General features: G+C 37.8%; 2 protein-coding genes across 2 annotated transcripts; both read left to right on the forward strand.

Moving 5' to 3' along the window:
- The first annotated feature begins 799 nt into the window (after nucleotides 1-799).
- Nucleotides 800-5453, forward strand: LOC146333040 (globoside alpha-1,3-N-acetylgalactosaminyltransferase 1-like). Its single transcript, XM_084724810.1, has 10 exons — nucleotides 800-804; nucleotides 911-1006; nucleotides 1767-1799; nucleotides 2361-2495; nucleotides 2696-2804; nucleotides 3030-3143; nucleotides 3430-3546; nucleotides 4007-4140; nucleotides 4655-4732; nucleotides 5114-5453. The coding sequence occupies exons 1-10, from the start codon at nucleotides 800-802 to the stop codon at nucleotides 5259-5261; spliced, it is 969 nt and encodes a 322-aa protein (XP_084580936.1). The 3' UTR covers nucleotides 5262-5453.
- A 4968-nt stretch (nucleotides 5454-10421) lies between these two features.
- On the forward strand, nucleotides 10422-15183 carry mpc1 (mitochondrial pyruvate carrier 1). Its single transcript, XM_084718669.1, has 4 exons — nucleotides 10422-10624; nucleotides 12985-13081; nucleotides 13419-13551; nucleotides 14171-15183. The coding sequence occupies exons 1-4, from the start codon at nucleotides 10550-10552 to the stop codon at nucleotides 14193-14195; spliced, it is 330 nt and encodes a 109-aa protein (XP_084574795.1). The 5' UTR covers nucleotides 10422-10549; the 3' UTR covers nucleotides 14196-15183.
- The last annotated feature ends 261 nt before the right edge of the window (nucleotides 15184-15444 follow it).

Genomic DNA, 15444 nt, shown 5'->3' on the forward strand with positions numbered 1-15444 from the left:
GATTTAACTGAGTTAAGTTCAATTTAGCTGTAAATGTGAATAGCCCACTAATAGCGAAGTGCTTTATTTCATCAGCATCCTGGTATTCAATAATGCTATTAAATAATTTAGATGAAGTGTAAAAATAAATACAAATTGTAGACATTTCTAAACATCATTTATACATTTGCACATGCACATTTTATTATAAAGACATTATCCTTTTACAGGTTTCATTATTTAACCAACAAAATGATTTATGTGTTGAGTTGTGTTTGTGACTTGTTTAATAACCTTTTGTCCTCACAGGGTCATCTTTCTCTACACACAATATGACATCTCATCCGACAGGTAACTTTTCTGTAGGATGGTAATCAGATCAAATTATATCCAACAGAGCATGACACTAACAGTTCAGCAAAGGAGTTAAAGGAATAGTTAATATTTCTTGATGTGGGGTTGTATGAGGTACTTCTTGATAATCAGTGTATGGCATTCAACATGCCCCCAGTTTAAGGAAGCAGAGAGGAGTACCAGAGCGGAAGCTATGGATAAAAAAAAATCACTCAATCAATTTCAGTGCCCACTGTACTTAGAATGTTTTCACTGCTTTCCTTGCCTTTTCTGACATGGAAAATATCCAAATATGATGTTGGCTTAAACTGATACCGATTGTTGTTTTGGAAGGGAACCATTTACTGTATAGTTAAGACTCAAGTTAAGTAGCCTACATACAACCCAATTCAAATAATTCAAACTGTGCCTTTTTATCTGCTGAGTTAAAAACTACTGAAAGTATGAATAAAATTCCACAAAACTCATGCAGTGAGAATTTTATGAAACCATGTACAGTTTTTATTGTTTCTGATCCTTTTTATTAGCTATATTCTGCCAAAAAAAAAAAAGATTAATATTTTGTTTACCTTCTCAGCCGTCTCGACTTTTGCCTGCCATGTGATAATGACCCTGTGACAAAAGATTGCCCAGACAAAAAGTGGAGGATCACAGAGCTAACAATGCCAGAAGGGTGAGAATCAACTTTACTTTTGACTAATACACAGGAAAAGTTGCTTGTTTCTTTGGATACAATATGCACACAACTGTATCTGTGCTGCTGATTTGTTTTCATTACAGTACAGACTGTGACTGCACCAGGATTTTAAAGTTAATCTGCAATCTAAAGTAATCAGCTGCCATTCCTAATTCCCTGGATATTACCACAAAACTAAATGGTTTTCTGGAATGCACACAGGACATATTATTTACATATTATTCTGTATTACTTTACAGGGGCAGCACAAGCTCAGTGGTTAGTCATTTTGCCTAACAACAAAAATGTCTGTGTAGCATGCTGCCAGCTCACCTGGATGTATCCTGTCTGTTGCATAATGCCATGTCTATGGGTCAATGGGTTTTTAAAACATCTTAAAAGCTAATGCTATTTTGTGGGCCTAAATGCATGCTGGGATAGACTTCAAAGAGGAAATGACAGATGCATGCATGGATAAACGGATAGTACAATTTTAAGGCACATTACTTTGCAGGAGTGTAGAAACACAGTTCACAGGAGTTCATTTGACACAGCACCATGACATGATGATGTGTAGTTTTCCACTGGTATCTATTCCTCCTTTTATGGATTGTCATGATTGTTTTCTGCTTTTATTATTGTCTTTGTTGTTTTACTTCATGTATTTTCTGTGGCTTTTTTGTATATATTTACCCCTGTATTTCCTGTTTTTAGTAATAAAGTTACATTTGATTTGATGTTTTCTCTTCTTTTGCAGAGTGAAGTATGAACAGCCAAGCATAATGAGAGGGTGAGCCATTCTGTTAACACAAACATCACATTGCTCTGCTGTGTAAAATTCATACATGATAAACTTAAACCTTGTTAAAATAATGGATGCTGATTATCTAACTTTGCTGCTGATATCACAAGCATTAAAAAAACTTTTTTAAAATGTAATTTACATTTTTACGTAACTATTTTTACGTGTGAAGTTAAAACCCAACATTGGGCATGTAATTATACAGCAGTTACCCTTTGTTTTAGTGCTGCTGTGTGCGTCTACATGACAGTGAGACCAACAAACACAGCTCAACACCCAGCACCAACAGCAGATAATTTATTCAGATTACTTCAGATTTTTGCAGCTCTAAACATAAGACAAAGTATTCAATATCAAATGTTGCAGTGGATGTTGGATGTAAACCCTTTAACTATGAAGGTCTGATGACAGAAGGTTATTTTAAGCAGCCAGAGGAGCCAGAACACCGATCGTCGTGCACTAAGAGCTGAAAATAGAAACAAAAAAGAAAGAAAATATTGAATTCTACTAGATCTACATTTGAATGCACAATTTCTTCATTCTCCCCAGACGCACTGATGTGAACTCAGTGACAAACTGGAATGCTCCTCTGGTTTGGGAGGGAACCTTTGATCCAGTGGTTATCGATGCAATCTATAAGAAAATGGACCCAAGAATTGCTGTGGTGGTGTTCGCTGTTGGCAAGTAGGTACACAGGATTTTCTCCCAGGGTATTATGGGAGTGAGGACTGAGCTGACCTGCTGCTTCAAGCTGAAATCTAAAATCTTGTAAACCTGAAAATGTAAAACTGCTTCACATAAATGCTACTTATCTTATGGAATATATTTGTAGTCTTGTGTTCTCTTTTCTTGGCTCGTATGTATACTTCTTTCTGTCTGAACAGGTACACACGTTTCCTGAAAGGCTTCCTGGAGTCATCTGAAAAATATTTTTATGTTGACTTCAGAGTCACTTACTACATCTTCACAGATAATGAACAAGAAGTTCCCAACGTGAGTTAATATTTATCAATATGTATAAAAGTAGTTCTGTGCTCAGCACTGCACAGCCAAGTCCCTCCAATATCATTTGCAACTGATTATTTTGTAAATTATCAATTCTTAATCCAGAATATCTGAACACTGCAAAAGGACAGAGTCTTCTTTTGGCTGCAAACACATCAAATTAGAAGAAGCATTTATAATTAATTTATTTTACCTGTTCATTTGTCTTGTCAGATTACACTGGGTAAGGGCCGGAAGATCTCATTGGTCGATATTCCTAGTGCCACCCGCTGGCAGGATGTTGTGTTTGGCAGGATGAAATGGACCACCATCACCATTGACAAACAGGTAAGACACACAAACACACGAAATAGGCCATGCACAATACAAAAGCTAGTGGCTGTTTGATCTGGTTACAGTTGAAGCTTTATATGCATCACTGTTCAGTTTTTACTGGTTAGTCAGCACACAAACTTCTTACAAAGAAAAACAACAAAAAAAGATAACGTACAGCTCTGTCATCAGTGCAAAAGTAAAATATGGTGCTCTGAAATATTATTTATTTGGTCATATAGTTTAATCTTAAACTCCCCTTGATGTATTTAGTCTCACAACTCATCTGTGACGCTTTCAGATCCGTCAAGAAGCAGACTATCTTTTCCTGATGGACATCGACAGCATCTTCTATAACCGGTTCGGTGCTGAGTCGCTCAGTCAGTTGTCTGCTGTGCTTCACCGTGGCTACTACAAGGTTTCACTCTTTTTTCCCTACATTACATCCACTTCAAGTTAAAGCAGCAGTAGGTGATTCTGGACAAAGTTAGTGGATTGTGTGACAGATTCTTGCAAATGTCATTAGGAACACTAGCAGAAACCAGAGGAACCTGCTCACATATTATCTCATTGTCTCATGTAGTACTGTCAGGATATACTGACAGTTTCAACATGTATGACCAAGTTTTTTTTCTTATACAAGTTACACATTGAACCTTTCATTGAAGCAATTATTTATTTTAGTTATGTAATGTTGTGTGTGTTTTTTAATCTTATATTTTATGTTTTCATTGATTCATCTATAGTGTTTAGTAGCTTTTTGCCTCATGTTCTCAGTCACAACATTAATTGGCCTCACAAATATTCTCTGTAACCTCTCATCATCTTTCTTCTGTGTTCTATTTCATTTATTTTTTCTGCATCTTTTTTTTTCACAGGATACAAACAGAGATCACTTTCCATATGAGCGTCATCCAGAGTCCAAGGCCTACATCCCCTTTGGTGAAGGAGACTACTATTACACTGCTGCTGTCTGCGGTGGATATATGGAGGACATGTACAAGCTAGTCAAGTAACCAAAACCAGATTATCATTATTATTATTATTATTAGAACATACTCAACCAAATTATAAATTAAACAGTTTTGTTTTTGTTCTCATTTTTCATGAGTTTACATAACACATCTGACTTGCCGTCCTGGTGAAAAATGTTGTATCTGTAGCTTCATGTGAAACTGCTACAGATAAGTGCCTAATTAACTAACTGTACGTTTCAGAGTGTCCTTTTATTGTGATCAGTCTAAGGCACACCTGTGCAATAACGGTGCTGTTTAATCAAAATCTCTATATGTCACACCTTAGATTGTTTTTACTTCAAGTCATGAAAAATGGGATCAAACAAAACTGTTGAGTTTATATTTTCATGCTATTTGTAATTATAAAAAGGAAAACGCACAGCAGAAAGAGATCGCAATGGGAAGACAGAGGAATAGCTGCATTTCTTACTTCTGTGAACCAATTTAAAATTCAAAAATAAAATGTACCTTTAACAACAGTGTTTTGTTCTTCCTCTTTCATTTTATCAGATACTGCTACACGCAGGCAGAGGAGGACACCAAGAACAAGACTGAAGCTGTGTGGCAGGAAGAGAGTCACCTCAACAAGTACACTGTCACAGTTCATTCCCTCATTTTTCTGTTAATATTTTTCTTTCAAGTCTGATGATTGTCCAACCTGCTACAAGAAATTCATTTTCTGTCTATTTAGAGAAAATTAGTTATTTCTGTCTTTCTATCCGTCAGTTTCTGTCATATTTTTAAACTTGAAATACTTTCATTGATTAGACTTTCTTATTTATAGGAAGACAATTTACATCTCATCTTTTTCTTGCTTTCTCTTTGTATGTTGTTTAATACTTTTGTAAAGTATTAAGCAAGTTACTCATGTCTGTGAAATGCGTTATACAAATAAAATGTCCTCTTCTTCTACAGTTCTACATAGAAAGGCTCCAGAATAACTTATCTGCTTGTCTTTCTGTCCTGCAGGTACCTGTTGAACAACAAACCAACAAAGGTCCTGTCTCCAGAGTACCTGTGGTCAGACTATGATCAAAAACCAGCAGATGTTAAAGTCATCAGGGTTTCACAGCTGGTCAAGAACTACGCAGAAGTCCGACCAAATGGTGGACAATAATGTCAAGTCAGATAGTCGGGCCAATAAACTACATTCTAATCCCTGGAAAAGAAAACAAGAGGAATTGGGATATCTGGTGTGGATTGCTCTTCTTTATTTCTTTATTCTTTATACTCAAATGTATAAATGAGGAGTTTATAAGAAAATTTAAGTAAGTGTATTTCAATCTTGGTCCCTGACTATAATAATAAAAGTTGTCGTTTTATCAATCAAGAAAGGATACAGATTGTTTTTGTACATGTACAAAAAACGTCCCTGAAAATAATTAAGTTTTCCTTTTACCTTACAAATTACTGTATGGGGGCATGTGTACCTGCAAGCTTTTGCATTAGGGGACTCACAACATTCTGTTACTGATAACAATAACAATTACTGATATCCTGTTAATATTGTAATCAACCTAGACTGAAGTTAGTAGGTTAATTCTTCAGGCTCAGAGCCCAGACACAGTCTCTTGAGGGAAGGCTCAGGGAATGTTGAGCCACACCTGAGGCAGGAACAAGCACAGGATTGTGAGTCCTCAGAACCGGACAGTTCAATACAAAAACAGGCGTCGGTACCTGTGAGGAGCTGGTTGGAGACAAGGTTGACGAATAGTGGAATCCAGAACCAGGAGGGCAAGCTGAAGAAGCAGCAGAACCAATGAAGTCGGGACATTGGGACCAGGTGGAGAAGTCAGGACCAGAAGATGATGACAGACGGACACACCAAGCAGCCACAGGGACAGGCAGGCAGAAACCAGGAACGTTGAGAACAATCTCACAGTCAGGGACAGAAGGCTGTGATGAAAATCAGGGAACCAGGCAAGGCAGGAGAATCAGAGACAGGCAGGATAGGCAACAGGGAAGACAATCCAGGAATAAGGGCTGGACAGTCTTGCAGAGAAATACTGAAGAACAGTCTGGCAAGGAGTGAGAGCGCTGGAGAGGCTTTATACTGGGCTGACTGGGGATGAGCTGCAGCTGAGCTTGCAGGTGGGTAGAGTTGGGCTGATGAGGTGGGAGTGGCTGGCAGGGAGAGTGGAAAATTACTGAGGCAGAGGGAGAGGTGGAAACTGGGCCTGCAGAGCTGTGACTCTGGCTTTGTTCAAAATCACTACCCACTCAGCTTGCTCGTGGCCAAAAGTGGCTGAATCTGTAATTTTTTACATTTTTAATGTTTTTTGCTACTTTTTAATATATTAAAAATTAATATATGTTAAAAGATTTTTCCAACTTCAGCAACTTGATTTTTTTTAATTTGCATCAGTCCTTTTCATGAAAACCAAAATGTTTATATATATATATATATATATATATATATATATGTATATATATATACATATATATATGTGTGTGTGTGTGTGTGTGTATCATGTATGCCATCTAGCCAATAGTTATCACACCACAGTTAACTTGCACGACACTACATCCCTGTAATTCCTGAAAAAATTCCACTGCAAAACACCCCATTTTAAGGGCACGCACAGGCACCATACGGAATAAACAGTCCCCAGATAATTCCATTACCTCTGCAACACTGTGGCTACACTGCTTAATTGTGTAAACAAACTAAAAATAATAATAAACAAACTAAGGAGGATTATGGTTTTAAAACAGTTTAACTCTCCCAGGGTTCAAGACCCTGTCCTGTTGCGTGAGCATTAGCACTGGTCCAGCCCTTCTCAGTAGCAGAAGTGGGGGAGGATGCCGGTCCAGTGCTGGGACACCTCCACATGTGGCAGGAGAGCCTCGACACAAACTGGGAAGCGGCTGTTGTCACACTCCTAATTCCTAAAGCCCTGACTACACTGCACCTGCCTGCTCATGTGTTACGTTCTCCAGCTCCGTAGTTCCTAACCGTAGTATGGAACAGCTGGTTCTAAAGCGAAGTGTCGCTTCACTTCAGCTTGGCTCGTAAGGTGGTGGCAACTAGCAGTCTGGGTCATCTCGCATATGGAGGATGAGGAGAGGCAGAGTAGTTGAACACATGGACCGTGGTTTTATTTGGCTCTTTTCTTCCTTCAGATATTACAGTACCATACTTTCATGACTGTAGTATTGAGCTTCATCACTCTGACTGCACAGCTTACAGAGGATATAGCTGGCATCACTTCATACAGTATATACTTCAGTGGAGAGTGAGACATACACACTACTCTGTCTACACAGAGTCTACACAGAACAACACAGCTATGCCACACACACACACACACACACACACACACTGTAACTACACCGGTCCAAGAAATAATGGCCACGAATCTTACAGATGTCTTTTAAAAGTTTAATTTCCATCCTCCGTAGACACCGTGAAAACTATAAAATAAAACATATAAAAACAGCATTTAAAAAACAAATAATTATAATTGAAAGTCTCTGAAAGTCCACCAATAAATGTCCAGGCAGGCTCAAAAGCAAACCCTCACATGAACATCACATTATAGACGGGTCCCTGCAAGCTAGCACAACAACAGAAAGGCTGCTCCTCAAAGGTCACACGTTAAAACATACAAAACAAATAAATTTAAGAATAAATACCGTGTGCGCCTCTTGGACCATGCAGATTGTAGTTTTTTGGGTCGCGTGTACTCTCCCTTCAGTTTTTCTCTCTCTGCTCTGCAGCCATGTTGGCATTCCCCCAACCCATCATGCTATGGGCGCGACCTCTGACCTCTATTACGCGACCATTTCTCTTAACCAAATTTACATAAACAACAATACATTTTAAAGACATTAACTATTTTGAATAGAAATATAAATGAAATTATGTTTTCTTTTAAAAAATGTAAAATGAACATCAACTCAATTTTCTCTCAGTTACACACACACACACACACACACACACACACACACACACACACACACACACACACACACACTATCCAGAAAGCTGCCTCCTTAAAGGGAGGGGGGGGTGATGGGAAATTATAACAAAATATTGAAATGACTTGAACTGCCCTCCATGCATGTATGAGATTAGTTTAGGAAAAATACAAAGTATGACAGAAAGAGAAGAGACAAAGAGAGTAATCATTGTAAAATTTAGTCTTGTGCAATCAAGAATGTGTGACAGAGATACAGAGAGCAAAGCTCAACCAAACAAAGTTTAAAATGTTTCATTTTCTCAGTTGATGAACTCATAGAATCATAGTATAAATGTTGCTATTGCAGTCAATATGAAAATGGTAATGACATCAGCTGCCCAGCAGATGGTGCTCTGTTCCTGTTTTGTAAGGCTTTCTCCTTTACCTATTCTTACCAGTTCTGGCTACACCATATGTACGCATGGCTGTGTGGCAAATAAATAAATGCCAGAAAGAAGCACCAGATAAACTGTGTGTTTCAAATCTGAGAAAGACATTAGACCATTATTGTTTACTATATCTGAAAGGTAACGTATCTCCTGGCTTTGCCACTGTGGAAATAGAAGTGACTGGTTTCCAGTACTTAATAGTTTATTTTGAGAAATCAGTGTATTAATATGCCAGTTTACCTCCCATTTACACAATTTCTCTACACGCTTCCCGCCTTCTCTGTTTAACCATTAAAGCTGCAGTAGGTGGAAAACCTGAAAATGTTTGATTTTTGAGTCTCATCTGAGTTAGGTTTCGTTTTCTGTGTCCTCAGCCACTCAGCTCAGGGAGCAGCGTGCCCTTCATGAGCGCCAGCAACAGTTTACGAGGCTATCATGAGCGAGCACAAACAGACATAGACTGTGTTTAATAAAATAGACACATTGACAGTAAAAAACACAGACAGAAGAGAGACACTATATTTAAAAACATAAAGATTCAGTGTGAAGATACAGAAGTACTGAGAGCTGAACATAAAGAGACTTTTAAAAACACCCTTGTTTCTGTACATACATTTAAATACATGTAAATGTCTTAAAATTTTATATCAATTAAAAAAAAATGTAAATGAATGTTTGTCCAAACATGCAAACATATAAGAACAAACGGTGAACTTGTTCCAGATTAAAATCAACCGCAGCGCTGTTGCAGAAAGATTGTTATCATTCATTCTGCAAAGTAAACAGCATCTACAAGGCAAATGTCCAGATTTGGAAAACAGACAGAGAAGCAGAACAAGAAGAGAGAATATATCGAGATTAAAAACCAGCTGAGACCCGCACGGTGGTGTTGAACTCAGTCTGGGAAGCGGCAGACGGTCTGCGTGGATATGAAATAAACTACAAGGTATCTGAAGCAGAAAAGAACTGCGTGGACTGAGACTATCAGCTCTGTGGGACATAAGGTTCGTACCACAACTGAAGCGTCCAGTTATTAAAGATACTGCTGCTCTTTTTGGGATCGAACAACCCTGAACCACTTATGGCTCTAGTTAGCACATTTATTTCTGTATGTGCAATTCGAATTCATATTCAAACCTTTCATAGCCAATGAAAACCATAACATACAGGTAAACAAACAAACAAACAAACAAACAAAAGACAAGTGTTTTATTGGACATAAACACGGTGCAGCAGGCAAAGGTTTGTGGAGGTGAACATGACCACTGAGCAGAACAGCTCAGGAACTTAGACTGAAAATTTGGAGAGACAGAAGCCACTTTTGTTTAAATACCTGCTGTTGAAACATCAGTGTTTAAAAAGTCACCAGTACACAGAGTAGTTTTTGAGAAGAATATACTCATTCTTAATTTTTTTAACACCAGAATTTTACTTGTAGTTGAGTAATATCTTTAATTTGATTTCATTTTGAACATTGAAAAAGTCAAAATAAGATACACATGTAAAAAATATTAATAAAGTGAAAACGAAAAGAAAGCCAACAACAACAGCATCATCACTGACATGCTTTGATTCTCCTTCTTCATTTCTGAACCTCTTTTTGGACATCTTTTTAAACTGTCTAATCTTATCTTTTTCCAATCAGGCAGACGTCGTCTGAGGCTGCCGGTCGTATGTAGAACCCTGGATTTGTGAAACTCTCGCGAGATTACACGCCTTGTTTCTTAATCGTGAACTTTGTACAAACTGAGTATGTATTGCAGTGTAACCTCGCTGTGGTTATTAAATCTGTATGGGTGTGGGGACACAAACCTATTTGCTGTACTCGGGGAAAGATCGTTGTTTGGGTTAAAATTACCAATCTCGCGAGATCTGTTGTGGGCCTGGGGTTACCAAGGTGCTGTTTGTGCTGCGCATTGCGACATTGTCGTAAAGCGCCAGTATTATGGTTGGAAATTTGACCAGTCGTCCTCTGAGCTAACCTGTCAGTCGCCCTTCAACCCAGAAAGAGTATACATCTTGGCCAAACCGGGACCCCAGGCCAACGTTTAACCATGGCAGGGACAATTGCACGGAAAGCTATTGATCACCTGAAAAGCAAAGAGTTCAGGGATTATTTGATGAGGTATGTATCGGAAGCTGCCAGCTATATTTCTTTTAGCACGCATGCTAAAGTAGCTAACCAAGTAGTCTGCCGAGTCAGTAGTTTACAGCTAGCTAGGTAACGTTAGCTAACACCCGGCTGAATTTAACATACTGATTGATCCATCCATCGTTTTAATAGAAATCCACATTTATATTTTTTAACAATTTGTGCGTTGCTGGCCGCAGCACTAGCGTCGCTTCTCTCTGCTAGTTTTCAAGGACGATTGTACTTTGCGCACGTTAGTGGCGTGAACTTGTTTCTCCAGTTTATGAGGCGGGCTGTTAATGGAGAGAAGACTGTGGATGAAGTCGTTTCGTTGTGTGAGAGGCTCTGATGGAGTTGCAGGGAGACAACTTTGCCTCTAACAACATTACTGAACTGGGTTGTACTTTGAAGTTGTGTCCAGTGTCAAATATGGCTTTACAGACAAAGGCAAGCTATTTTATTACTTTCTGACATGTTGTCAAGAAGTTGGTTAATGTGTACCAGATGCTCTGGTGATTTGTATACTTGTCGCAGACAAGCAGCATTCTTGAAATTTAGGGTAAAGGCTAAATTGTGACACGGTGATGCAAGAGGCCATCTTTGTTTACATTTTCACAGATAAAGATTCATATCTCTAGCTGCGTTGCCAGTGCAGGAACTTCCCCCATGGACTAAGAACCTTTGGAAGGGTCCAAACCAGGTTATGGAGACATTATTTCATCCTCCAGAAAGTCACTGCTGGAGGGGTAGTACTAGGTCTGCACAATTAATCGCAATCACAATAAAAAATGCAGTATCCATATCGTAGAACCAGAACCAAATTGGAATGTTTTGAAAAAGGAAAAACGTATGAGAAAACAGAATTATAATGAGGTACTGTAGAGGTACTGATCTGGCATAAAAAATCTTGTTCTCCATATGAAAGATGAAAGAAAAACATGTTTGTTTGGTACAGACTTCAATAAATATCACATCAGCACGATTTTAATAGTTTTTTTTCCAGTGAATATTAAAATTGCAGTGCAAAACAGATGATTTCTACTAACTGCGCCACATAGTGCAATCGCAATTTCAGTCAAAATAATCGCAATATGACCATTTATGATTGGTAGGGTACTAATATGCAGTTGCTGACTGCATTTTGACACATCAATATACAACTGATGGACTGACGATGAACGATCAATGTTGTTGTAGTATAGCTGTGTACTAGTTGCAAATGAGGTGCGAAGTTATGATTGTTCATGTGGCCTTCGGTACCATCTCTTTTATTTCTTTGGCTTACTGACAAGGCTTTTCTTTGTTGGCAAGTTTTGCCATTGTGTAGTTTATCAACTTGTGTTATGAACACTGTGGTTGACAGTGTAGTGAAATTGAATGTGATCTTGTGCATTAAAATCTCATTTAGTAATGTGAAAACTAGAGCTGCACAATGAATCAAAATATTATCAAAATCGCAATATGGTCAAGAGTAATATTGGAATTGTAGAAGTTGCAATTTTTTGGCAAAAGTACAATATGTGAAAAACTACTACTATAAACGTTGCTGTCCAGATGTGGTACAGAGTAGACTAGCAGAAAAGTAACACTGATATGCTGTTAATTGTATTTTTCTTCAGTGGAAATGAATTTTTTTATGCAAAAATGATCATTCCCAGTAAATGTGAATCATATTACATTTGAAATATCTGCTAAAATAATAGCAACATGATTTTTTTTTACTATATAGTGCAGCCCTAGTGAAAACCAAGCATCTGGTTTTACTTCCTGTGAAACCTGGGTTCTTAAAATTGTATTAGTTCTATTGACATCTGAGAATTGCCTGAAACAGAACCATGACCCATTTTATGTGATAGATGCTTTTGTGTGACCTAGCTCATATCAGTATGATTTATCTGTATTTATGTTCTTTTCTCTTCCATGTGTCCCTGAAAACAAAACAAAACAAAAAAAAACATTCAACAGCACGGTAAGTTCTCATCTTTTTCTCCCTCCCATCTGCCTGTCAGTACTTTCTATCTGTCTGTCCTCATTTGTGACTGACCTGCTGGTATATTTGTCTATCTTTTTGTTACTCTTAAAGTATTTGTGCTGTTCAGTTTAGTCACACTTAATCAGTCACTGTGTGTGTGTGTGTGTGTGTGTGTGTGTGTGTGTGTGTGTGTGTGTGTGTATCATTTTCAAATCTTTGCTATCATGTTTTCCTCCCATGTGTTTTTGACATCAGTGCTTTTTGTAATGGGATTCACAATACAGATTCTTCTTCTGGAGTCTTCTACAACCAGCTCAAGATAAATGTCCAAACTATATTAAGTCTATGGTCCAAATTCTATTTTGTCACTTTGTGTCTCTGTACAGCATTTCTGGGGTCCAGTAGCAAACTGGGGTCTTCCTATAGCCGCCATCTCAGATATGAAGAAGAGCCCTGAGATTATCAGTGGCAGGATGACCTTCGGTAAGTCACACAGACAGACATGCACATGTACTGGTAAACCCAGATGTACACATGCAGGGCACATATAATACCCCCATCCTTTTTAAGCAAACTTTGTTACATTAGAGTAGTGGTTTTTACTTCATCTTGAGATTATTGATAATTCAAAGATTATTGAAAGTAAACTACAGCTGCAGTTCTTTGGATATTTCCTGTGACTGCACATTTTCTATCTTACATTCTGAAAGAGAGAGCTTTTAGTTTGGCCTCTTTAGGGACTTGATGGAAAGAAAACCTGGCAGGTGAATTTGTTTTGTGCTGTAATAAACTATAACATGTTCTTTCTGTCTCCTCTCAGCTCTGTCCTGCTATTCACTGCTCTTCATGCGGTTCGCCTACAAGGTGCAGCCACGCAACTGGCTACTGTTTGCCTGCCATTTGACCAATGAGTCAGCACAGCTAATCCAGGGAAGTCGTCTCATCAAATACAAGTAAGCAATATTCTATTATGTTATTATTTTATTGTCATTCTGGATGGATCTATCATGAAAGTTTATTGGACAATCTTTTCCTGAATTTCTCATTTACATTTCCTCAAACATTGTGACCTCATGCTGTGGTCTACGGTTTTCAGTCAAATCCCAAGAACAAGTTCCAAAATTAACTTTGGCAATTAATGTTCGAATTTCACCAGCTACTCAATAGATTACTATTGTTTTTTTGGCTGGTAAGTTCGGCAATTCTGCCAGCCACTTTGATATTTTATCAGGATATGGCTTGTGGCTGGTGCTAATTTTGGTCCCTGCTTAAAAATAGTTGTGATATGTAGGTGGCTTAGCAGGCTACTATTGCACCATTTGGGTTATCATGAAGGTTGTGTGTTTAAAAGGTTTATGTCATGTCATCCTTTTTTCTTTTTTGCGTGATATTTGTGGTGACAATAATGACCTAATGAAGAGTTATTATTAAGAGCATTTTTATCAGAATGAAACTCAGAGTGACATACCTTCAGTGCTTGATATGATAGTGAGGTTTGGCATAATAAGACCCAGTTTAAAAATAGCTGAAACTATTTATAAATGCACTCTCACTGATTCTTTATTATTTCAGCATGGAGAAGAAGAGGTCATCTTAGAGGCAAAATGAAGCAGATCCAGGTTCACTGCAAAGTGACACCATGCTACTTCAACAGACACCTAAACCTGGACATCAAAACCCGTACATCTCAACATTTTATCTAATCATTGAAACCATGGCACTTGCAACATTTTTTAACCTGATGATCATCCTCACAAAGTTTTAGTCACTTTTTACAACAGAGACAAAAAAACAGACACTTTCTTCCAAGAATTAAGGTCAACTGCTGTGATTTATTTGTAGAGGTTTGCAATATTCAACGTGACACACCAATATATAATGCGGGTGAATGTACATGAGCTAACCATCCTGATAGATAAATGACCTGCACACTGGATCCACTGGGTGTTGCACACTTTGAAATGAGGCTGAAGTAAACATTATTCACCAATCGTGTCACTTCAGGTCAGCATTAATATATTTGTTACCATCTTACAAGCTCAGTTATCTAAATATTAATGATATTTCTTAGAGAGGTGAGTCTGAGGTCAGTTTGTGCAAATATGTCCACACCACGGCAGATTATTACTGGCTAAGCATATGGACTTTCATTCATTAACCTTTGCTTAAACACAGAGGACACACAGAGTGCAAAGCTTTTGTTTGTTATGCCCATGTGGAAGATATTATGCTGTACAATGAAAAAAGACTGTGTATAATGATCCAATTTGGCAAGGATTTATTACAGTATAATGAATAATGATTATTCAAGCAAATGTTTAAATCGTACAGAATAAATACTTATATCTTCATATGTTCACACCATAAAGCTGTAAAATGAGGGTGAGACTGTATAGGTTATAAACCTTTGACTAGACAAGAAGAAACTGCTTTTGTCAATGCTGACCAAACATGTACAGTGTGTTGTCATATGTCATTCACAGTAATTTATTGTCATTGTATAAGTCACATTGTGTTTCCCTGATTTAATGATTTGATTCTCTGGGTTTGTTAAAATAAACTATCGCTAACAAAGTTGAACACAATTCGGCGAGTGAGTTATTTATTTGTGAAGATTTCAGTGTTTCTATGATTCCCTTTTGTCTCCCTGGCCATTGTTTGGGATTAAGTAACCTTTACAATGTCAAATGTGTCACTATGGTAATGACCTTCTCTTTATTTACACTCAACATTCTGCTCTGCAACCTAATACCCCCCTAAAATTGACACTAAACACATATTTATAGTAACTTAGAAAGCAGATAAATTAATTGGAAAAGAACGAGGTTTTACATGTCATTTACAAT

Source organism: Lutjanus erythropterus, chromosome 1 (assembly GCF_056507025.1).
Source record: "Lutjanus erythropterus isolate fLutEry1 chromosome 1, fLutEry1.hap2, whole genome shotgun sequence".
Taxonomy (NCBI): Eukaryota; Metazoa; Chordata; class Actinopteri; order Lutjaniformes; family Lutjanidae; genus Lutjanus; species Lutjanus erythropterus.

Bases quoted from the DNA above. Each gene is read 5' to 3' on its own strand.
- LOC146333040 (XM_084724810.1), top strand. The intron at 2,805-3,029 runs GTGAGTTAATAT...TTGTCTTGTCAG, and splicing joins ATGAACAAGAAGTTCCCAAC to ATTACACTGGGTAAGGGCCG. The intron at 4,733-5,113 runs GTACACTGTCAC...TCTGTCCTGCAG, and splicing joins GAAGAGAGTCACCTCAACAA to GTACCTGTTGAACAACAAAC.
- mpc1 (XM_084718669.1), top strand. From the start codon at position 10,550: ATGGCAGGGACAATTGCACGGAAAGCTATTGATCACCTGAAAAGCAAA. The intron at 10,625-12,984 runs GTATCGGAAGCT...GTCTCTGTACAG, and splicing joins GGGATTATTTGATGAGGTAT to CATTTCTGGGGTCCAGTAGC. The intron at 13,082-13,418 runs GTAAGTCACACA...GTCTCCTCTCAG, and splicing joins CAGTGGCAGGATGACCTTCG to CTCTGTCCTGCTATTCACTG.